Consider the following 25,232-nt stretch of genomic DNA (forward strand, 5'->3'; position numbering starts at 1 on the left):
ATAACCGTGGCAGGGAATGTGTTAACGTGTGTTGTCAGGCCTTACAAATAAATGTTATTTGATTTAATGAACAAAATCTAATAGATGTTTATTCTGATTGAGATTTAACTTTTTAAAGTTCAATCTTAAGTGGTCCTTCATGATCTGAGTTTGTCTTTCCTGCTAACAAAGCAGAGACAAATGTCCCTCAATACAATTTAACTTAACATTGGGACTTGATGGGATTCTATGGTGGACAGTGGACTCTCCATCAGAATACTCAACGTCTGGACAGTCTAGGGCATAGGTGTCAAACTCATGGCCCGCAGGCCAAATGTGGCCCGCCACATCATTTGCTGTGGCCCCCAAGAGCTCTGGTAAAAAATTTAAAAAATCTTTTTTTACATTAATCTTAAAAAATAGCGGCGTTAAAAGAATTGTGGGTTAATGTGTTAATAAAGCTTTAACTTTGACAGCCTTAGTTATTACACATTCTTACACATACATGTATGTTGAACATCTGAGGTATTGATGAAGTAACAAAGGAAAAAAGCCAAAAGCACTTACTCCTCAGACATTCTTTGACAATTTTACAGCCCAAAATACTAAAAAGATCCAGGCGGAATAGGTAACAAAGGGTTGAAGAAATATTGTCTGAACTGTCAGATGCAAACTGGCTGTGTGACATAACCGAGCATCTCGCTCAATTGAATAAGAAGCTGTAGGGACGCAAACAAGTCCCACCCAAAACTTGACCAATATAGTTGTGAACTGAGACAACCCTTATTTTGTTATTTTTTAGTACAGTTACAGTTGTGTGTTCATGCAGACACATAATAGCAATTTCATTACGAATTGAAAATGGGGGACCCTGATGTAAACCAGTCGAAAGTCTTTCTCTGGTCTGCATCCCCTTAACAATTGTGTGTATTGAGCTGTACTGTACTGTACCCATTCTGCTGTTAATTAAAGTTAATTAAACTTTTAAACCATTAGTTGGATGTATGGCCTCTGCAAGGTTGTGTGCAGCCATTTGTTTTTGTAACATCTGCTACATCTGTCCCACGTGTTCTTTGCAGCTCACAGTTGTTAGTTCTGCCCCTCTTGACTGTGACAAAAAGGTTTTGAACAAACTTAAATAATGTCATAGCTTGTATTTGATGATATTCTTCTTTGTTATTTACTTGAATGGTTTGATCATTGATTGATGGAGTAATATGGGGTTCTGATAAACTAAGATTTAGTTTTTGTTAAAATAACATAAGCTAACATATATTTTTACATCTATGCAAATGCATATGCAATATGTATAACTTGAATAAGTAATAAATACAGAAACAACATGTTTAACAATATGTAAATGAGTACGGTAGCTACATTTATTTTACATTAGATTAACATTTATACGGTCTTTGGCCCTTTGAGGGCAACCATAATGCTGATGTGGCCCTCTGTGAAAATGAGTTTGACACCCCTGGTCTAGGGGCTTCAAAGACAATATAAATCACCACCCTGCTGCAGAGACGTGCACAGACATTTCAGAATCAGAATCAGAAAGGTCTTTATTTAAGCATTACATCACGCGCAGGAGTGGTTTGTGAACAATAAACCATGCCTAGGGGTGGTCGTTAGACCCCCCTAGGCATGGTTTATTGTTCACAAATCACGACTGCAAGTGGTGTAAAGCTTTTATACAACTGCCACATTCATCCAACCTTATTTCTATACAATAAACACACATTAATCGAAGATTTATTGAAAAAACCATCCGCCAGAAAAAGTAGTTCCCACAACTACAAAAAAGACAATTTGCCTCCATGTGGAAGCAGATCGGAAGTGCATCCAACCAACTAACACATCCAACTGTGTATTATTGGAATGATTGAGAGAAGTTGCCTCATGTGGAAGCAGCTTGAAGTGCATCCAACCAACTAACACATCCAACTGTGTATTATTGGAATGATTGATTGAAAATTGTATTACCAGATGCAGAATGGGTACAATACAGTACGGCTCAATACACACAATTGTTAAGGGAATGCAGACCTACTTTCCATAGAACTTCATTCTTAGATGCTTCTATAGAAAGTAGGTAAAACAAATTAAAACGTTTTCTTTGCCCTATAGGAAAAAAATGTTTTCTTCGCCCTATTTTTTTATTTATTTTTTTAAACCTACTGTAGAGGGCCTAAACTTAACCAGTTGGAAACCAAGCGTACAGTAATAAAATTAGCAATCAATCAATCAATCAACTCAATAGGCCATGCTCACTTAGAACAGCGCAGCACCCAGCTCTCTCTCAGTCTGACCCGCGTTGCAGACAGGAGTGTGTGTGTGTGTGTGTGTGTGTGGGGGGGGGGGGGGGGGGGGGGGGGTGTGGCGGTGGGTGGAGACTAGAGCTAGCACTGACAGTCAGAGAGAAGGAAAAAAATTAAAAAAAAAAATGCAAATTAATCAATCAATCAAATCGCGATTTTTCTTTTGTTCTAGAATGACTCAAGACCCATCAATTACATCATCCAACATTGTTTAAAGGACTAACACATTCGCAGTGACAGAATCGCTTCATATTTAGTCGTTATGGCGCTATCAACATATCCATTTGTTGTCCGCAATCTTGTTTTCTCCCGGAGTGAGCCGGCGGAGTGATATGTGATTCGGTTGTGGGCGGGTCCTGAGCCCAGGACCGTGGATTGTTGCCAATAAAGACGTGTAAATGGTGTGTTTCAGCCAATCAGAATCGAGAAATTTGCATGCTGTTGTATAATGCCAAGTAGTTCTCACATACAAGGAATTAGCTTTGGTCGTTTTCAGTGCGACATTGGCGGACAGACATTAACAGACAGATAATACAATAAAGAGGTGGAGTAAGATAAAATTAAATATGAACAAAGTTAAGCACAATAGAATATAATATAATTATGGAATCAAATAAAATATAGGCCAGGGCTGTACAACTGTAAATAAGGAGGTTGAATAATATTAAATGGGATATAACCTAAATTAAATATAGCACAAATTAAATAGGAATATAGGAATAGGCCAGGGCTGTGCAATTGGGCAGTTATGTGCATTTGGAGGGGCTATTGCTCTAACCTGGAAAAAGCCCCCCCCCCCCCCCCCCTTAAATATAAAAGTATATAAGTATAAAATATTTCAACCGCGGGGGGAGCCTGTATTTGCAGCTGAGCAGCTTGTTAATTCTTTATGTAAAAATAAACCCAGAAAAAATGCTCTCCAGAGCGGCAACACAGCCAATCAGAGTAAACGGGCTGTTGCACATCCCTGCCCTCCTATCACTGTAAGTGAAAGTACATACAGTATAGGGGCATTTCAGAACACTTTTTTGTGTCCAATTTTACTACGGCACCTAGGATGCCAATATTTCGCCGTCGACTAAAGACGCACTTCTTCAACCATTATCTGAATTAAAAAAAAATTATAAAATTATCTAACCCTAACTAACCATACTGTCATGCACTTGTCCTAATAAACTAACCTACACTGTAGCACTCAACACTTTGATGAACATTGTTACTCAGCTGATAGAGTTGTGCCCTTCCTGATGGCTTGTCGTACAGAACTTGTAAGTCGCTTTGGATAAAAGCGTCAGCTAAATGACTAAATGTAAATGTAAATGTAATAAAATTCTTGGAAGTGGCACTGATATGTGCAGGAATGTGAAAGTAAAGAACATTTCTCAAACTTGATGCGCACATGGACAAAGAGATGGTATAATTTAAAGGGGACATGTACTATAAATGTCATTTTTCAGTCTCTAGCATTGTATTATAGTAATAGGAGTTAGTATCAATGTGTTTTAGTCTCTAAATACCATATTGGCGGATTGCTCTGATTCAGCTCAGATAATTTCCTGCTCCAGTAAATTAGTCCATCCTGATTTGAAGGCCTGAGTCACGTCATTCAGGCTCTGGGTAGAAGACAGTGATGTGATTGGCTCTGTGGTTGTAGCTAATGCCCGCCCACTTCCTCATACTGCGAGGCAGATTGAAACCTGACACCTCTGCATACTCTGGAGGGAGAGAGAGAGAGAGAGAGATAGAGAGGGAGAGAGAGAGGGAGAGAGAGGGAGAGACAGAGAGAGAGAGAGAGACAGAGAGAGAGAGGGAGGGAGCACTTGGGGGGGGGGGGGGACCTGCCGCGCCACACGGGAGAGGGGAGGAAAGGAGCCCCCCCCCCCCCACACACAAGCTGCCCCACACACAAGCTCTCTCTCTCTCTCTCTCTCTCTCTCTCTCTCTCTCTCTCTCTCTCTCTATCTCTCTCTCTCTCTCTCTCTCTCTCTCTCTCTCTCGCACCCCCCCCCCCCCTCTCTCTCTCTCTCTCTATCTCTCTCTGTCTACCAATCGCAGACTGTGTGGACTGACTGTCACTCAAAGTGCTTATGGGCGGAGCCAGGCCATAACAGCCTGAAATCTTGGAGCTGAAAAATTATGGTTTTGAGTACTTGATTAGAAATATAAAACAATGCATTTTTTTGAAAAAAACCTTACAGATGTCTTCAATAGACTAACAGGAATTGTGTAAAGTTGCCCAAATAGTGCTAGGAATAGCAGTACATGTCCCCTTTAATTGAATGGAATTTCCACTGGCCCAATACACACTTAAAGTGATTATGGAAGTTTTGTAGAACATTTAAGCAATATCACACGAGAGGGAGTGCTGTTATACTGAATATCAGCAGAGTGATACATGTATAGTTCTGTGTCATACTAGCTCCCGCTCAGCGTCTATTGCATATATCTCGCTTCAGCGTATATACACTGAATAAATTTCAAAATGTACCTTTACATGCCAGCATTCATCTGGCCACACCCCCATCCGCTTACCTACATAAGTAGGAATGGGACCACACACTCATCTCCTTCTCAAATTTCATCACAAGCTAAGTGCTGCTCACATGCCCACTTGACGTGAAGAAAATTTTTTACTCTGAGGAAAGGAAGAACAAGGAGATACATCATATCTTTATTTTCTCTCTCACTATTTTCGAGAAAATACGGCAATATTGTCTTCGTACTGGAGTGTCTGGAAGATGGTGATCATTCTAAAAAACTCCATCGGTTTTCGTATTGGGAGTTCACGCCGCTGCATGCCTCCCAACTACAGTCCTCCTTGCTGCGGCTGGACGGGGTGAAACCCTCCGACGGTGCAGCTGGACTGTAGTGACGCACCGACTGTTGTGAGAAGCGGTGGGTTCCAGGTTGGTGAGTAATGTTGCTTGCGAGCTCCGCTTGTCTGTTAGTGCTATGGGGGCTGGCTGACAATGTTTACGGAAACCGGCCCCAGATTAGGGTCCTTTTGTTCAGCCTCTTAGGCAACGGCGGAGGACCTTGGTCTGAAGCCCATTATAGTTAACTAGTGGGCCACGACCAGTAACACTGGTGATCCCTGTGTTTTCTGGACGAGTGGATGTTTCTCTGTCACCGTGTGGCCCCGTCTTTCATATACACATGAGAGTATACCCTCACGAGGAAATATGGGCATGGATGTTCGTTAGCGGAAGATCCGTGTTCAAGTCAGCTACAGCCCAGATGGGAATTGTGCTGGCTCCGTCCGATGTTGGTAAAATCACCGTTGTAAAACTGTGTTAACATCTCGTTTCTCTTCTCTCTTAAACAGTGAGGAGGGTTTCAGAACGGCGGCATGTCTAAGTATGGCTTGTTATATCATTGTGTACAGGTTCAGGTGATAGCTGATTAGCTTGCGTGCTAGTTGTGGCTTACCTAGGCTAGGCTAGGAAACGTTAGCTTGCTGCTATTGGCCGAGGCGGCCGTTAGCTTAATGCTACACTGTTGAACGTGCTGTGACTATAACATGTTTTAAACACTCTTGACTACGACGTCATCTTTGACAGAGGTTGTTCGTCGAAGCTGCCCTGAGCCAGACCGGCGAGGACTGCGTCAACAAGGAGCACCGTAGCGGCGGGTTGGAGCAGCGAGCTGCCCGTGTCATCAAACACAGGAGGCTGTGTTTACTTCGGTGCCATGTTAGAGACTGCAATTCACTTGATCTGCGCTCCCGGTAGGCAAGGTCCTGACCAGACCTTGTACACTTCTTCTTTCTTTCCCTTCTAAATGTTTTGTAAATAACGATGTTTTCCAAAACGTATGTTGCTGCACTACATTTAGGATACGACGCGAGTTATGTGTGAATTGTCTTGTCACTGGTATTTAGCTTCTCCATGCAAATCGGGTTGTTTATTACAGATGTGAAAATGATCTGGTTTGTTGTGTTGAGAAACATCATGTATGTTCTTGTACCGTGCACTCACAACTAAGGGGGTTAAACTAACCTATAAAGCTATGCTTAGTGACATATGAGTAAAGAATGATTCTTTTCTCAGCCTGTAATGACAATGAACAGTGTGTTCACATATTAACAGGTTTACCTGTTTAACTGGCCGTATTAAGGGTAAAGTAGGAGCGTTGTGTTTCCCCCCGGTTCCCTGTGGACTTCTTCATCCTCCTCTCAGACATGTTGTTACACTATATTGTGTCACTGTGTGGTAGGGATACGATGTAACCCTTAGCTTAGTTGTTGGGGTTGTGCTAACTGCTTGAGAAACTTTATTTTCCTAAAGAAAAGATTGTTTGGTCGCTTTTTCGTGTGTGCTTAGCAAGGCCTGTGGCCGATACTAATCGAGAATTGTGTATTCTCATTATGAAAAACGGCGTTCCTCTGTAGAGTGTTTTTGCCATTTTTTGTAGGTGATAATGGGTTGTGTGTGTCGGGTGACCTACAACTGGGTTGGGCTGGCCACAGAAGCACATGTGTAAGTCTGATACCGGGGCTCTTGAGAGGGCCCTCTCTATTCTGTGTTTTTTCCTTAGTAAAAATCAGATAGCAGGTTGGCACATGCGCTGTGTGAAGCTGTTAGACGCTTCATGGAGCTGACTATGACTGCGTCATACTCTTTTTTGTCATTACATCGTATCATGGGTGTGGGGTCGTAAAGGGGTGAACTGGTAACCTTTTCTCTCCCTTTTTTCTGTTGGTCAGGGGTAAACCCACCTGTCCTTCAAGGTTCCTGTCACGTTGCGGTTCGGCACGTTACAGGGTGAGGGGGGGGGGGGGGAGTTTCCTGGTCCCATGCCCTGGAATATTGGGCGTGTGCACCGCAGAAATTCCCCCGCCATAGAGTACGTCACTGTGCGCGTCTCTGTTGGTAGGACTTCCGTGTGCTGTTCAGGTACATATGATGGATCTGTTTCAGGGGGTGGTCAGGGCTCCTCCTCACGAAGCTCCTATTCGGGCCTTCTGTGAGTTGGGACTCTCCTTCCATGTGAGGGAGCCTCCTCAGAGTACAGAGCCTCCTCCTCAGATTGTCAAGGTGAGTGGAACCTCAAGAAGGAGTCCTACTCTATTGTGTGTGTATTCGATTCAATTCGATTATTGAGTGTGTATGGGTTCAGTGCCTCCTCCCCGGAGAGCCCTAAAACCAAACTTTTACATGGCTCAAGGTGCAATATATTCCTTTCAATCTGTACAGCTCGCGTGGGAAGTCTCTCTGGGGATTTCCGTTTCCTTCCTATGGGAGGGTGGTGGGATGTAAAAATGTGATTTTTTTTTACCCCCGGCTGTGTAGACTGGGATACATACTGTTGGTGCTTCCTTCTTTTCTATTAAAAAGAGTTGGAGTTAGGAAGTATTACACCCCTCTTGTCGTTCCCCCGGGGCGCCTTGGGGATTCAATGACAGGTCTAAATAGCCTGTTCATTGATGTGGTTGTGTCCCGACACACGCATAGTGCTAGCTCGGGGTGTTCTGTAATCAGGCGACTGACTGGCACGCCTTGGTTGCTTGAGGTTAAAACGGCGTTTTTATAAAGCAACTGGGATGGAGGTTTTTCCTCTTCCGACAACCTGTTTTGGTTGTCGACGGATTCTCGTTCATATCTGGGGGATGATGACGGAATGGATCTGAACATATGTAGAGGGGTCTCACGCCCTGGGGGTGGGTTCGTCTGGGTGGCGCCTTCTTTTCATGTTTAAGATCAACACGCATATCTGCCCCTTCTCCTGGAGTAGGCATGTCGGCGTGGTTAGGGCACGGGACTGGTTCTGGTCACGCTGGTCCGGATCAGTTAAACCCATTGTCCGCCGGGGATGCAGATCTGCTGTTCTGGTACCCTGAGGGACTTGGGCTTTTTTCAGGGGGAAAAATGCCAGGTCGGTCCGGGTGTCACAGGGTTAAGCACTATGGAGACCCTGGTTGGGTACATTTTGTACTCTGCACTGTCGTAATGGCTTACGGCCATGCCAACCTGTACACGCTCGATCTCGTCAGATCTCGGCCGCTACACAGGTTGGTCCTGGTTAGTACTTGGTTGGGAGACCGCCTGGGAATACCAAGTATGGTGTGCTTGGGGCTGGTTCTCCATTCTTTTCGCTCCTCTCTCACGCATGGCGAAGAGGGGCCTGTTGGGGTGGTCTTTGACCTCCTCTGGTGACCCTGTGCTTCCCGTATCGCCGGGCCCGGTCCGAAGTAATGTTTCGTCGACCCGTAGGCCTGGGTTAACCCTTTTTTGAAAACTGAAACACTTGTACTGCGGTATAGCCGGTGTATACCCGCAGGTGTGTTTTGGAGTTTTTTCTTGAGGGGTTATAGGAACAACCACCGCATTGGGTAACACCAAGGTGGTTGATTCCCTGGTGTGTTGTAGCAGTGTCAACTCCCGGGTTACCCGGTTGAGGGTGCCCCTGCACGTTCATGACGTCTGCCAATCGTGTCAGCCTTCTCTGCCTCAACCCCTCTGGGTGGGTTTTTTTTAAATGGAGGCTTGGTCGTGCAACAACGCCAGCATACGCCCCTTCCGCCGGGGCGGCTGTTTTCAGCTGACTCCTTTGGCGCCTGTCTCGTCCGCAGTCTCCAGGCTCGGGTTAACAGCCTGTTGCCTGGTTTTCCCCGGTGCGCTGCCTGCTTCCGTTGGTTAACCATTTTTGTGTGCTTACGGCCATGCTGACTGCCTGTTCTGCAGGGTCGGTGTGCCAGGCGGTGTACTATTGGGGGGACAGGGCCCGCTCGGCTGAGGGGCCTTTGTCCGAATACGCTGGCGATGTGGAGGGCGGGGTCACTAAGTGCCCACCTGGTGGGGTCTTGATGCTGGCATCGTGGACTTCTCCGGGCCCCCGTTCCAGGGGGTCCAGTCCCTTTGGTGGGTCTGGGCCTTCCTTTGCGCTCCGCTGCTAGGCCTTGCCACAGGGTTGGGTTTGCCCTTGACCCCGTGATTCTGGGGGCAGTAACGAAGTTGTTCCCTCCGTTCATTCCCGGGTGGCATGCGGGTTGTGCGTGTGTGTAGTCGTGGGGTCAGGCCACGGTCTGCTCACCCTGTGCGTTGAGTTGCTTGAGTGCCTCTTCGCACGGTCGGGTCCATCGCCCTCCCGGGGACCTCCAATAGGGGGGGGTGCCCTCCATTAGAGGGGGTCCGGGGGGGCTCGGCCCTCCCTGTTCTGATGGTTGTGGGGGGCCTCAGCGGGGTTCATTTGTCGAGCTTCTAGCTCCCGCTCAGCTCCTGTTATGCAATAGACGCTAAGCGGGAGCTAGTATGACACAGAACGTTAGGTTATGTATATAACCAAGTTCTGTTAATACTAGTGACGCTCAGCGTCTAGACGCCGCTGCGGCCCTTGATTTTTCATTGTGGTGAAATTTGTTGGGAAGGAGATGAGTGTGTGGTCCCATTCCTGCTTATGTAGGTAAGCGGATGGGGGTGTGGCCAGATGAATGCTGGCATGTAAAGGTACATTTTGAAATTTATTCAGTGTATATACGCTGAAGCGAGATATATGCAATAGACGCTGAGCGTCACTAGTATTAACAGAACTTGGTTATATACATAACCTAACGTTAAAAGCCCCAGTGCTCCTACCACCGCAGAGACTTGATAGGATCGAATCCAGCTGTCAGCGGTACCTCCGACTTGGTCAGTCGTCACTACTAACACAATTGGCAGTGTTAGCGGGTGGGAAGCCGGTGGGTTATGTGTCCTGGACGCGTAAAGATTTTCCCTAACGCACTTTCAGTTCCGCGATCTGATTGGCCACTGACGTTTCTCTCAGCGCCAATCGCGTTACACCTAGTTCTATCACTGGTTAAGCTTGGCGACTCTTTCGAAGTTGGTTAAGGTTAGAGTTTGGTTTAGAGCAGGGCGATAGACCACCAGCCCTGATTCCAAACTCTAACCTTAACCAACTTCGAAAGAGTCGCCAAGCTTAACCAGTGATAGAACTAGGCGTTAGCTAGCTAGCAGGCTGTTAGAGGCAGAAATAGGCGTAACGCGATTGGCGCTGAGAGAAACGTCAGTGGCCAATCAGATCGCGGAACCCGAACGCGGAACTGAAAGTGCGTTAGGGAAAATCTTTACGCGTCCTGGACTCAGGTCGGTCGGGGCGCCTGTTCAGCAGGGAGGGGATCTGGGGGAAATAGCATGAACCTCCGCGCGCGTTACATTCCCCCAGTGAAACTCCTCGCTGTCAGGTGAAAAGAAGCGGCTGGCGACTCCACATGTATCGGAGGTAGTTCTACACCCAACCCAGGCCGGCAGTGGGGCAATGAGCGCAATGACCAGGAAGGGAATTGGCATAACGACTAAATTGGGATGGGTGAAAAATACAGAAATCCCAAAAATAAATAAAAAAGCACCAGTGCTGTTATACTCTATAGCTGTGTCTCAATTCAGGGGCCGTATCCTTCGAAGGACATAGTCTACAAAGGCATGTCCTTTGTGGGCAGCGAAGGTCGAACCAAGCTGTTGAATGAGATGGTCTGGTCTACGGAGGAGACTGAGGCTGTTAAAGGAAGTTCCAAGTCAGTCAGAAGATCCTTAGGAACTTCTACTCATGTACAATAGAGAGCATCCTGACCGGCAACATCACCTCCTGGTTTGGGAATAGCACTGCACAAGACCGTAGCAGACTACAAAGAGTGACACGTTCAGCCGAACGCACAATTAGAGGGGGGCTTCCCACCCTCCAGAACATTTACAACAAGCGGTGCAAGGGGAAGGCTAAGAGAATTATTAAGGACTCGAGCCACCCGAACAACTGCCTCTTTGAACTGCTGCCGTCAGGCAAGCGATACCGGAGTCTTATGGCGAGCACAGAAAGACTCAGAAGGAGCTTCTATCCCCAGGCCATCAGGCTGCTAAACGAACAATAATCGCTAAACGAACAATAATCACTATGCAACAACCATCAAATGCACACAGCACACACACCCACACGCACACACACACTCACTCAAACAAACAACACACTGCAGCACCCACTCTCCACACTTTAGATCACACAAACACACTTACACTTTATATTTATTGATAAAGGATTTGCACTACAACTCGTACACCTACTGTGAATTGTACCTAAACTGCACCTTGTCCATTTATGCCTTGCACTATATAGTATTGTATATTAGTACACTGCACAGTATTGTATATTGTATGGTAACTACGTCTACGAACATTGTACATATGTCTAAACTGAACACTGTGACCTCTTTTTTTTCTTCTAATTTTTACTATGTTTTTATTTCATACTTATCTTGTCATGCACAGTCTCTGGAGCGCAACAGTAAGAAGCATTTTGTACAAAAGTATTCTGTACTTCTGTATGACAACTATTAAAGAAACTTGAAAACTTGAGACGGTCTGGTCTACAAAGGAGACTGAGGCTGTTAAATGAGACGGTCTGGTCTACGGAGGAGACTGAGGCTGTTAAATGAGACGGTCTGGTCTACGGAGGAGACTGGGGCTGTTAAATGAGACGGTCTGGTCTACGGAGGAGACTGGGGCTGTTAAATGAGACGGTCTGGTCTACGGAGGAGACTGAGGCTGTTAAATGAGACGGTCTGGTCTACGGAGGAGACTGAGGCTGTTAAATGAGATGGTCTGGTCTACGGAGGAGACTACGGAAGAGACTGGGGTTGTTAAATGAGACGGTCTGGTCTACGGAGGAGACTGAGGCTGTTAAATGAGACGGTCTGGTCTACGGAGGAGACTACGGAAGAGACTGGGGTTGACGCATGCCCAGTTGGAAGGAGGAATCCTCCACCAAAAGAGGCTCAAAATGGCTGTTAGCGTCATCTGAATCAGATGAATAAAGTAATGATTTCATCCAGATTACTTGATTATTTCTACCTGCTAACTGGAGAGACTGATGGCATGCATCAACCCCCCAGTCCTGTCGCAGCCACTCAATCTCCGAAAACGTTGGAACAAATTTCCAAACAGGCATTATCCAAACTGACCACATATTGGGAATCTAAATGGTTACATTCTTGCCTTAAAACTGTATAATAATGGCCCTAGCATACGTTAAAACAGCGTTCGACCTTGGTAAATAGTCAACACATCTGCCCGTTGGTGCATTTGACGCATGCAGGGGACCCTGATGTAAACAAGATGAAAGTCTTTCTCTGGTCTGCATCCCCTTAACAATTGTGTGTATTGAGCTGTACTGTATTGTACCCATTCTGCAATCTGTTAATAAAATGTTCAATCAACCAATCATGCAGTCTTCCAATGCAGCCATCGTAGGCTACTACCCCTGAACTGAGACACAGTTTATATCAGCACTCATGGTATACCCCTTGTCCAATCAAATGACTTGGTCGGAACTAACTTGTATAATTGAGTGTATATGTTCCTCACCCCGATATAAGTCCATATAGTGCCACTCACTTCCAGTAGCTTCTGTGGTCTCAATGGTACGTGAGCCAACAAGACGTTCCACTTCTCAAGTTCCTTTCCTCATTTTCCTTGTGACATTTCACAGATGAATAAGAGCACACATCTATAAATCCTGTCGCTTCCTGTTGCAAGATGATTAGTTATTTGTTCCCAGGATTTGTTCTGATGACTAGAGGAGTGGCTGAGGAGCCTTTGCTAACCATGAACAAGTTATTTTCCTTGATAAATAAAGTTTTGTGTGGAAAAGCTTCCTTTGAGCCTCAATACCTTCAGCATAACTCCTGTAGATCCAACCCGACCTACAAACCCACAATATACCGACCCACAAAATATAAATAGAAAATTGAGGATATTAATGGGCTCATCACAGTCTCGTCAATTGTCCTTTGTTCTCCATTGGTCCTGGCATGTTTCTGCAGTGATCCTGCCAAGGTCTGGAGTGGACGTTACATTTAACTGATTGACACCGGGGATTAGCCTTATCCTGTGGTAGTATTGCCACGCTGTAAACCAGGGGCGAGCAACCTTAGGCACGAGTGCCACCATTGGCTTGACTTGTTTAAAGAAAACGTGTCCGGCCCATGGGGACATTAACGTGTGTTGTCGGGCCTAACAAATACATTTGATTTGATTTTGATTTGAATGAATGGGATACTCAGGAGCATCTGAGACCCAAGGCGCTTTATAATAAAAGGGGAGGGGAGAGGATAATTAAACTGACCTAAAGTACAATTTTGTAGTTCACAATTACATATTGAAGTTGAAATCCTAATAGTGCCTGGGGGAAGAGGAATACGATTGGAGGATGACAAAAGGTTATTACATGGCAATTGGCTGTAGTCTTTGGAATGGCTGTAAGCCGATAGGAGGCTCGACAGTAGGAGGTGTTTAGCATATATATATAAACACTAGATGACTCACCAGCACTGCTGGCTAACGGAGACCGACGTTGCCACAAGGTGGCCATCTTGCTGCAGGGCAGCACGCCCACTCATAACATGAATGTCTATAGATTGATTGATTGAAAACTTTATTAACAGATTGCAGAATGGGTACAATACAGTACGGCTCAATACACACAATTGTTAAGGGGTTGCAGACCAGAGAAAGACTTTCATCTTGTTTACAGGGTTCCGCATTTTCAATTCACACGTAAGTGCATGTACTATTGAAATAACCTGCTAAATAGCTTGGTAAAATATCTTGCAAAATTTTCAACCGTTTGGTTTGTTAAAAACGTCAGAGATGTATTTATCATACTGCATACTTATAATGGACTTTCAGAAAAAATTATTATCATAGCCACTAGGGATGTTCGATATTGGCTTTTTTACCGATATCCGATATACCGATATTGTCCAACTCTTAATTTCCGATATCAATATCAACCGATACCGATATATGCAATAATTTCAGGTCATTAACATTACATGTCTCTTGTCGTGGATTTAACACAACATTATGCATACATTTGACAATAAATAAAATAAGAATTTGTTCTTACTTGCTTGCCTGGGTAAATAAAGGTTAAATAAATAAAAATAATTAAATTAAAACGGTGCGGCTGGGTGGCGTAGCGGAGATTGCGCTCATCACCAATGCAAGAGACTCCGGTATCGAATCCCAGTCTCAGCATTGCATTCGACTTGGACCGGCCGTCGTACTGGCTCATTTGGCAGAGTCAGCGGGTGGAAAGTCGATGGGTGGGGATTGGACGTTGTGGACGCGTCTATACTTCCCACAAGCAAGTTGTCCTTTTGCGCGATCTGATTGGCCAAGTTCTTTGGACGGTTAAGCTTAGGCGCTCTTTCGAAGTTGGTTAAGGTTAGAGTTTGTCTTAGAGCATGGTGATAGAACGCCAGCCCTGATTCCAAACTCTAACCATAACCAACTGCGAAAGAGTCGCCTAAGCTTAACCAGTGATAAACTAGGCGTTAGGTCGTTTGCAGGCTGTTTGACGCGGAAATGGGCTAAGACACTGCTCGTCATGCGATTGGGCGCACATGTCACATGACCAGAAACGTGCGTGGCCAATCAGAGCGCAAAACGGGAACGCGGAAGGACAACTTGCTTGTGGGAAGTATAGACGCGTTGTGGACGGCGACTCCTACAGGTCGGTTGGGTGACGCCTGCACAGCAGAGACAGGAAGTATCGGGGGCAGCGTGAGCCTCCCAAGTGTTACACCTCGCCACTGAGAGTCTGCGCTGTCTGGTGAAAAGATGCGACAGGCTGCCTCCTCGTGTACCGGAGGGGACACGTGATGCAAGGCTTCTATCCTCACTACAACCGACCAGTGGGGGGCATAGTCTAGCAACGTTCAAGACAGGGGAGGGGAGAATTGGCAATACGAAATTGGGATGGGAGAAAAATAGAAAATGAGGATAAAAAGTGGATAAAAAAAAAGAATTAAATTAAAAGAAAAACTATACCGATCATTTCCGATATTACATTTTAATGCCAATATTGGTAGTCTCTAATAGCCACATTAATGACGTTTGTAATAAACCAAACTGTTTGTAATAAACCAAACTGTTTGTAAATCCGTAAAAATTAGTATTTTTGTTTGTGCAGATCATTCACTTTAACAGAATAGTCCACCGAAGCAAGATGGCCGCCCGTGAACTACGCTGGAGACTCCGCCTTGAGCCATCTAGTGTTTATATATATGGTGTTTAGGATGTCAGTTGAATCCTCAAGCTCTTCCCCCTTGAAATGACATCACAGACACCTGATACGCTGCCGACCCTCTCATCTGTTATAGGCATTGGCACGGTCCCGGTGGGCCGGGTGGAGACGGGGATCCTGAAGCCGGGGCTCGTGGTGACCTTTGCTCCCGTCAACGTGACCACTGAGGTCAAGTCTGTGGAGATGCACCATGAGGCCCTGACAGAGGCCATGCCGGGGGACAACGTGGGCTTCAATGTCAAGAATGTGTCCGTCAAGGACATTCGCCGTGGTAACGTGGCCGGAGACAGCAAGAACGACCCTCCACAGGAGGCAGCCATCTTCACTGCTCAGGTTGGGCTCGTCTTTAGCGGAGAAAAAAGCCATTTGACTTTCACTATTGTTGTAGAAATAAATAGCATGGTCCAAAGTTGGTTGTTACAGATTTATTAGCTTTACAACCCAGGAGATTTGGCTTGAGAGACCCGGCGAGGGGGGGGGGGGGGGGGGGGGGGGGGGGGGGGGGGGTCTCGTAACGGGCTCCTAGAGACATGGAATCCTTGACATTTATGTACATGACAGAGAAAGGGGCGGGGTTCAGTGTGTAGACAAGAGATTGGTGATTGATTTATCAATGGAGACAGGAAGACTGATGGGGACAACAGGGTTGATTAATGGAGGAGGGTAGACAGAACTTGAGTATTGGAGAACAATAGGCTGTATATGGTAGGTGTGTGGGGGGATAACAAAATTGACATACAATTCCACTACACTATACCCTAATGAAGTTTGGAGAATAACTCCACACACACACTTTGCACAACTCAAAATATTGAACTGTAGGCCTTCTTTACATAATGTGGAATCAACAAATGACCATAGTAACTAACTTGATGAGCGAAATGTGTCAAATATTTTCATAATGATAACTGTCTATGTGTTTTTGATTGATTTATTTGATGTTTGTAATTGAAGAGTACGTGATACAAAAAATAATATGCAACTCAGACAAACAACATCAAGGATAAAAACACAATAAAGTCAGAGGACTTGTTTACATTGTGGTCCAACTCAAGACAACAAACATGTATACAAGCATACAAAATACAAATCTAAAGGAACTACTGAAACTGTTTAAAAAAATAATTTTAAATCAACTGAAACTGTCTAAAAAAAACCGTTTAAACAAACGTATTACCATACAACAATATACAATTTGATAATAAAAAAAAATAAAAATCCTAAAAGATAATACAATAAAAGGAACAATCCTCAAAGAACTAAAACATTTTAAGTACTTTAAAACCATAAGAACTGTCTCAAATAAACAAAGAATACATGGGTATTACCCTGGGGTATTTTCATCCATAAGCCAGTGTATCTGTTATGATAATACAAAAGGCAGTCAAGTGTGGCAGAACCCCAGGACAGACAGACACAGGAGACAGAGGAATACAATAATGATATTTAATAAACAAAGAAAAGAAAACAATAATCGAATGTACAAAAACGAACGGGGCCTACGTGTGGATGCCAACGGTAAATGTTAATGAGATGTGTTTGTGTCAATTACAGTATGTGTATGAGTGCGTGTGTCTAGCGTGCAAAACTCATGTGGTGTAGTATGTAAATGTGACAGACTGTTGTTTTCGTGTGCGTGTACTAACCAGTCCAGGTGGAACAGAGAAAGGGGGGGTTATCCAGAGGAGAGAGCAGTGAGTGAGAGAGAGCGGGGAGCGACACAGGGATTTTCAGGTGGGGGTTCGGTTCCTTGATGGGGAGAGAGGAGAAAATAACGCGTGATAGAACAAGAATGAAAGAACGAGAGACATATACTAAGACTTGAAGATACGTTAGTTAAACAGTATCTTGTGTTCCCCAGGTGATCATCCTGAACCACCCCGGCCAGATCAGTGCGGGCTATGCTCCGGTGCTGGACTGTCACACTGCCCACATCGCCTGCAAGTTCGCAGAGCTCAAGGAGAAGATCGACCGTCGCTCCGGCAAGAAGCTGGAGGACAACCCCAAGTCCCTCAAGTCCGGGGACGCGGCCATAGTGGACATGGTCCCCGGGAAGCCCATGTGCGTTGAGAGTTTCTCAGAGTACCCGCCGCTGGGTAAGTCGCTCTCCCACATTGACCTATCTCAAGCCCCGCCCTCTTTTCTTGATCCTCCGATCACAACCGTTGCTTCTCTCTGAGTATTGTCCGAGCGAAGGAACTGTTGTGATTGGAGGATCAAGAGAAGAGGGCGGGGCTTGAGATAGGTCAATTTGGCCTACAATTGTATGCCTACAGTATCATCACAATGTTTTCAGTTTTTCTTTCTCTGCCTCATAGACTGAAACATTCACTCCAGTCACTCACATTTAGAGAATCTGTAACTCCAACCGAGCCTGATAGGACCTGGCAAGATATGCCGGGCCTTCGATCAGGTAGGGCCCAATTTCTCAGCTGTGACATCGGCTCAGATCGGGCACTTATGCAAATCATATTTTTTTTAAACCAATACCGATATTTTCCGATATCACATTTTAATGCCGATATCGGCCGATAATATCGGTAGGCCGATAATATCGGACATCCCTAGTACGTATGTATCATTTAATAGTTTAGTCATATTATATCTCACACTATAATTTTGCCTATAAGTGCTTCCTTCAACTATGTGCCTCTTCTCTCTCTCTCACCCTCCATCCATCCATTAAATATGTGTGGGTGTGTGTGTGGGTGGTTGTTTGTACATGAAGGCTGCAACATACTCTTGCGCACTATCTGTGAGGAAGGGTCATAAAGTTGCAGGGAAGAAGATTAGCTTACCTTGCAAATATGTGCTCATTCCCAGTGAGTCAGGAAAAACGTCCATATATGGGGAAACTTTGATCTCATCATCACAAAGGAGGATAAAAGCCCACTGGTAAGTATTGGTGTTGCTTTTCCATTTTCTATGCAAGCAATCTTTCCCGTTAACAAGACTCAGCCAAGTGTGTACAGCATCCCTGCAAGCAGCAGCAGCAGCAGCAGTAAGAAGCAGGAAAAGATGGCACCCCAGTTTGGATTCTCAAGGCCTTCAGTGAAGAGCCCCAGTCCTGACTGTTTAATGAAGAGCTCTCCCCAGTCCTGACTGTTTAATGAAGAGCTCTCCCCAGTCCTGACTGTTTAATGAAGAGCTCTCCCCAGTCCTGACTGTTTAATGAAGAGCTCTCCCCAGTCCTGACTGTTTAATGAAGAGCTCTCCCCAGTCCTGACTGTTTAATGAAGAGCTCTCTCCAGTCCTGACTGTTTAATGAAGAGCTCTCCCCAGTACTGACTGTTTAATGAAGAGCTCTCCCCAGTCCTGACTGTTTAATGAAGAGCTCTCCCCAGTCCTGACTGTTTAATGAAGAGCTCTCCCCAGTCCTGACTGTTTAATGAAGAGCTCTCCCCAGTCCTGACTGTTTAATGAAGAGCTCTCCCCAGTCCTGACTGTTTAATGAAGAGCTCTCCCCAGTCCTGACTGTTTAATGAAGAGCTCTCCCCAGCCCTGACTCTGTTTAATGAAGAGCTCTCCCCAGTCCTGACTGTTTAATGAAGAGCTCTCCCCAGTCCTGACTCTGTTTAATGAAGAGCTCTCCCCAGCCCTGACTCTGTTTAATGAAGAGCTCTCCCCAGCCCTGACTCTGTTTAATGAAGAGCTCTCCCCAGCCCTGACTCTGTTTAATGAAGAGCTCTCCCCAGCCCTGACTCTGTTTAATGAAGAGCTCTCCCCAGTCCTGACTGTTTAATGAAGAGCTCTCCCCAGTCCTGACTGTTTAATGAAGAGCTCTCCCCAGCCCTGACTCTGTTTAATGAAGAGCTCTCCCCAGTCCTGACTGTTTAATGAAGAGCTCTCCCCAGTCCTGACTGTTTAATGAAGAGCTCTCCCCAGCCCTGACTCTGTTTAATGAAGAGCTCTCCCCAGCCCTGACTCTGTTTAATGAAGAGCTCTCCCCAGTCCTGACTGTTTAATGAAGAGCTCTCCCCAGTCCTGACAGAGGGAAGCAACAGTTGTTATTGGAGAATCAAGGAAAAAAGGGCGGGCCTGTGATAGGTAAATTCCCGAGTGCAGCAAACCACGGTTCCCCAGGACTACCGTCAGACAGTGTTAATTTCGTCAGCTATTTAAAAAGAAAATCGTCTTAGTCATGTCTCAAATGCTCTTTTTCGTTTTCATCATATTTTGTCACCTTTATCTATTTTTCGTTTAGTCAAGTTTTTGTCAACTATTGGTCGGAGCATTTTCGTTTGAGTCTTTTTTGTTTAGTTTCGATTTAGTCTCTTTTGTTTAGTCTCGCCACTCAGTTACAGCCTCATAACTTGACATTAACACCCACCACCCGCCAAAATGCGGGTAGAATTCGGCAGTGGCGTGTAACTCCGTCACTCTTACCAGCCACTTTGGCGGGTGACCTTTTTTCATTTCCCCATCACCGCGAATCCGCCCCTCAATTAATATCACCGCGGGGGAGGCGCATAATCCCACGGGACAAAATCGCGCAAAATCACCCAAATCATTCCATGTTGCACAAACGTTTTTTCCCCAACGTTTTCGCTGATGGAAGGGCATTGGGAAGTTGTAGAACCGACCGAGATCTACCCTGTGCATATTTTCGCGGGGGTCAGAATACAGGCACACGCAAGGGAGCTCGCGCAAAATCGCAGTTGCCCCCCTTTGGCTACCAAGAGTCATAGTTACTCCTGCCGTTTACCCGCGCTCTATTGCCCGCCTGTGGAGGTCAGGAAACCTTGACCTTTGACCTATTTGGCGTTAGATGTTATTTTCAGGGGTATAAAAAGTACCCAGAAATTATACTTAAGTGAAAGTATGGGTACCATCGCAAAATCGTACTCAAGTAAAAGTCAGAGTATCTGGCTAAAAACACACTTGAGTAAAAGTAAAAAAAGTTTCTACTTTTAAATGTACTTTTATTTTTTTATAGTTGGACCTGCGAGATTTGTACTTTGTAGGTCTGCATTTTAAATGTAAGGAGTAAAAAGTATGTTTTTTTTCTGAAATGTAATTGAGTAAAAGTAGAAGTATACAAACCTAATAATACTTGAGTAAAATACAAATGCCCAAAAACAGTACTTAAGTATTGTAACGAAGTACAATTACTCAAGTACTTTACACCCCTGGTTATTTTAGCACACACCACACTACTGATATTTTGGATTAGATGTTATTTTAGATGTTTCTGTTCAAATAAAATCTTATGTCCAAACAAATGCATGCAGTTACATTGTCCAATAATTACCTATTACTTTTTTTGGTGGGGGCACGAGCGCAGGGATTTTTGGCTGGTGAAAATGCTGAGTGGCTAGTGACTTTGGAAAACCACTAGCCACAGTGGCTGGTGAGGCTCATTCCCATGTCCACCCCCCCGATACTTAATCCCATTCCTGATAAATGTAGCACACCCCACTCCTGATCTTCCAGGTCTGTCCACCCTCAAGCTATCATACCCTGGTATACCCTTTGCATCTGCCACCTTGGTCACCTTAATGGCTGCATCAAACTGCTTTTGGTCAAAGCATACCAGCTTAAGCTGACCATCTGACCTCACTGTAGCCTGAAAGCCCTTTCCTATCTTACCCTCCAATGAGGCTGAGACCCACAGCGGGTGAAGAGTCTTAAACCCTCCATCCCCCAGGCCCTGGCCTCTAACTTTCATCAACACAGCTAGCTCCCCCTCCCCAACCTTCCTCACCTTCCCGCTATCCCCTGGCATAGGACTGGACGCTGAGCGCTTACCCCTTGACCCCCAGCCATCCACAACCCCCTCCATACCCTCCCGCGATGAACTCATAAAACTTCTGCAAAGTTAACGTAGAGCAAGACCTGAAAATACTAGGTACGATAGCTGACGAAGGAAAACACAGAGCAAGAAAAGTCAAGAAAAAAAGACCTCGAGAAAACCACTGACTGCCAGACCAACCTCAATCCTCTTGTTAGCTTCTTTGACAGCTAGCGTTCAAATCGCAATCGAAACAACATGGGTGCAGCTTCTCTCAAGATGTCACCAATGCTACGACAAAGTCCGTTGATTGCAGTCAAGCGAGCAAGCTTTCCCCCTCCTGCTTCTCTGTGACAACCCAACAACCAACAGCTACATCCGTGTAGAAAGTCCCCAATCTGTTACTTAGGTCCGTTTAGAAATCCGAGACAACTGTCAACATTGTAAAACCTTTCTTTTCAGTTCTCCCAGCTGAAAAACAGACTGTTATGCTACCTGGCTAGCTAGTAAGCTGCTGTACCCAGCATGTTCAGTGGTGTAACAGTTAATAGGGTCCCCTCTCAATACACTACTACACAGTGTGTGTGCCAGTAAAAACAAGGGAAAATATATATTTTTTGACAAAACGATAAACACAAACTATATTTTAAAATATAATTTAACGACTATTCGAATATTCGAAAAAGGATGCCCATCCCTAATTATCAGTTTGTGATGCATGTAAATACATTACCATTGATGCAACAGCGGTTATCTTCCCACTATCTCCCCTCTCAGGGCGTTTTGCGGTGCGCGACATGCGCCAGACGGTGGCGGTCGGGGTGATCAAGGGCGTGGAGAAGAAAGCCGGGACCAGCGGCAAGGTCACCAAGTCGGCCCAGAAGGCCCAGAAGGTCAAATGAACCTTGTGCCGGGCCGGCGCCCCAAACGCCGAAGACGGTCGAAGTCCCGCCGCCACCACCCCACCCCCCCTGCTGCACACCGTAGTCAACGCCTGGTCGATTATCACAATGCATCGCAAAAGCAGACGAAGGAAAAATGAACAGCGAACACTGTTCCAAGTTAAAGTGTACTTGTGTTGTGTAGGTTATTATCCGTGGCTTTGTTTGTGGTGGTGCTTCACTACTAAGTTTGCATTATGTCTCTCTCTCTAAATGGAGTGAATTCCAGTGACATGCTTTCTCTCCTTTGTGTGCCGTGGTAGTTCGATTTCAGCTGCTCCCTTGACTGAGTGTTGGTTTACAGAGTTAGTACATCTATCTTAGCAGTCAGTCTTAGCTGGTTATTAACAGGGGTGTAAAGTACTTGAGTAATTGTACTTCCTTACAATACTTAAGTACTGTTTTGTGGGATTTGTACTTTACTTGAGTATTATTAGGTTTGTATACTTGTACTTTTACTCCTTACATTTAAAATGCAGACCTACAAAGTACAAATCTCGCAGGTCCAACTATTTTAATTTGTATATTTGTTTCTCTGGCCGAACTAACGTTAACGTTATTAACTTATTAATCCTGCAGCTGCACTTTATTTAAAAACAGCCAATCGAATCCCCATCAATGGAAAATGAACCTGCCCATACCCATGCTGATTGGTCCTTGTGCAAGTGTATGCTTGGTTTCATTCCAGCCTTGCCTAAACACCAGTTGATGATTTCACTAATTGGCTCACCTCTTCAACTAACTCACCTGGTGCAAAGTGTAGTTAACACTATGATCGCCGGGAACGAGTTTTCACGTCATTCCGAGCCATGTTCATTCTGCCGAAGACGCCGTAACTCGTCTTTGATGTCAATATTTCAAAAATCTGTCATCGAAATCATATTTCCTTTCCGGAGCCCTGAGACACACTGCTGATCTCCTCTCAACTCTCTAGCGGTTCAAGATCGCCATCTGGTGGCCGATCGGCAGATTGGCAACCGGATATTAACCTTTGAACCGGTAGTACTCATCCAAATGTGGTCCGGCCACTCGCTATAGCTCCCGCGACTCCATCTTGAAACACTGGATAATAGATCGCTCGCCCTAACTTAATAAACAACGTTATTTGGACGTATATACTATTATACAACCTGGAAATGGATTGGGCATTTCTACATCCCATAATAGAAAAAAAATCTGTTCCACGCTCATCTGCCAGCGGCGCGAGGAAGCCACGGTAAGATTCAGCGTTATTTTCTAACGTATTCTATACTAACTGATCTGATGAACATATGACCCACTCTGGATGAATCATCTAACGCTGCCCACGGAATTATAAACGATCCCCCGCCCATCCGGTCATCATCAGATGATGCGTAGAAACTTCTAGAACCACGTCCAGTTGAAACTTTTTATCGCGCACAGATTCCTACCAAATTGTATTTGATCATCAATATAATGCATTTAGGGCTATAAATCACGTTCTGAAGAAAGCTGCAGAAAACGATAAAAACATACTTATACTTTAGACCAGGGATCGGCAATAGGCGGCCCGCGGGCCGAAATGGGCCCGCCAGCAATAATTTCTGGCCCGTCAGGTTATTTTGAGAATATGATGTTTATTTTACGCGCAGGAAATATTCACTCGTCTTGACGCCAGAGTGTCTTTTGAAGCTGTATCTATCTATTCATCATATCTATGGCTGTCACTATAGCCAATTGAAATGCTAGAAATGGTCACATGGACTGGGAGAACCAATGGAATTTCACTTTCACTTCCGCGTTTGGGATGCCGGCGAGCGAACGTTTGCAAAAACAAAACAAACGTCTTTGAATAACTTTTTTGCAACGGGGAAATATGATGAGCCAGAAGAGGAGCCTACGACCTATAAAGCTTATTTTAATAAACAGGAGTCATTCTTAAAATACGGGTTTATCGCAACAGGTAACTCTCGCAATAAGCAACCGGTGACTCTCGCTTGTTGACATGGCAACACGAGCAAGCAACTGTGTTCAAGTTGGGTGGGCATTCAACGCGAGCGGACATTTAACATGTTATTAGCATGGATTTTTGAGGACCGAAGCAGAAACAATAAGTCCAGGGCAGGGCTGCCTGCATTATGCCGGTGAGTGTTGTGTTTTAATAATAATAATACATAAAATCAAATGCACCCTACTGATCTCGATTTATAATGCGAGCACCTGCATTCAAATCAAATGACTGATCTGTTCATGTGTAATGCACTGTGTGAGAGGCATTTTATAATAGAAAAAAGACAGTGCAAACATGTATATGTCGTTTTTTTTTTACAGTTAAAAAATTTTCACTTATCATTGGCCCGCCACACAATGGCTTGGGGAAAATTTGGCCCGTGGGCAAACCTAATTGCCGACCCCTGCTTTAGACCATATTTTAGTATGAATATGTGAATGAAAAAGTTTAACGTTGCTACACCCTGAACAATACATATAGGACATTGAATGGGCCATAATAATGGCAATGTAGCAATAGAATTTAAAAAGTTATAGCCCTGCAAAGAAGGGGAACTTCTCCATAGACAAATAGAGCTGGCGAGGGATGGTAAATTATGAATTTAACCCATGGCGATTAAAGTGTTAAAATGAAAACTTGGCCCACAATGGAATGAGTTTGAGACCCTGGTCTATCCCTTGCAATAAAAAAAGTTTTTACTTAAGTACATTTCAAAGTAGAAACTTTTTTTTACTTTTACTCAAGTTTGTTTTTAGCCAGATACTCATGACTTTTACTTGAGTACGATTTTAAGTACCCATAATTTCTCTGTACTTTTTACACCCCTGGTTATTAACAGTATAGGTGTTAAGAAATAAGGCTGAGATGTTTTTTGTCCTTTCAGTGTTGAAATAACATTCCGTGTTTTAGCTTCAAAGGAGAAATGGTAGTTTGGCTGCTTGCATGTTCTCCGTGTGCACTTTAGAAGAATAAGCTACAAAGGTCTTTAACTGAAACCAGAAGACAACTCTCAGCTTACATTCCCCTGCAGTTGTTACAGTTGAACCTCATAACTGTTTCCTGCACCTTAATTAATGTAACTTCTTCATAACATTAAAGATGAGGAATCTAATGCGTCTCCTGTTGTTTTCTTTGTGTTGACGGGTTTGGCGTTTCATTCTACATTAATTAACCTTATAGAAGCCGCCTATTCTAGGTCCTCGCTCCACAATGGT

General features: G+C 44.7%; 1 protein-coding gene across 1 annotated transcript in view; it reads left to right on the forward strand.

The window, feature by feature from the left end:
- The window catches only part of LOC311232111 (elongation factor 1-alpha 1), a gene marked incomplete at both ends in the record, with an annotated part of 98,457 nt that extends 76,450 nt beyond the window's left edge, over positions 1–22,007 (forward strand). The window contains 3 exons of the mRNA XM_084318797.1: positions 15,451–15,707; positions 17,236–17,470; positions 21,883–22,007. Of these exons, the coding sequence (XP_084174923.1) occupies positions 15,451–15,707; positions 17,236–17,470; positions 21,883–22,007 (617 nt within the window). The remainder of the gene's footprint in view (positions 1–15,450; positions 15,708–17,235; positions 17,471–21,882) is intronic.
- Positions 22,008–25,232: the final 3,225 nt, after the last annotated feature.

This window comes from Notolepis coatsorum (assembly GCF_963971535.1).
Source record: "Notolepis coatsorum genome assembly, chromosome: 7".
Taxonomy (NCBI): domain Eukaryota; kingdom Metazoa; phylum Chordata; class Actinopteri; order Aulopiformes; family Paralepididae; genus Notolepis; species Notolepis coatsorum.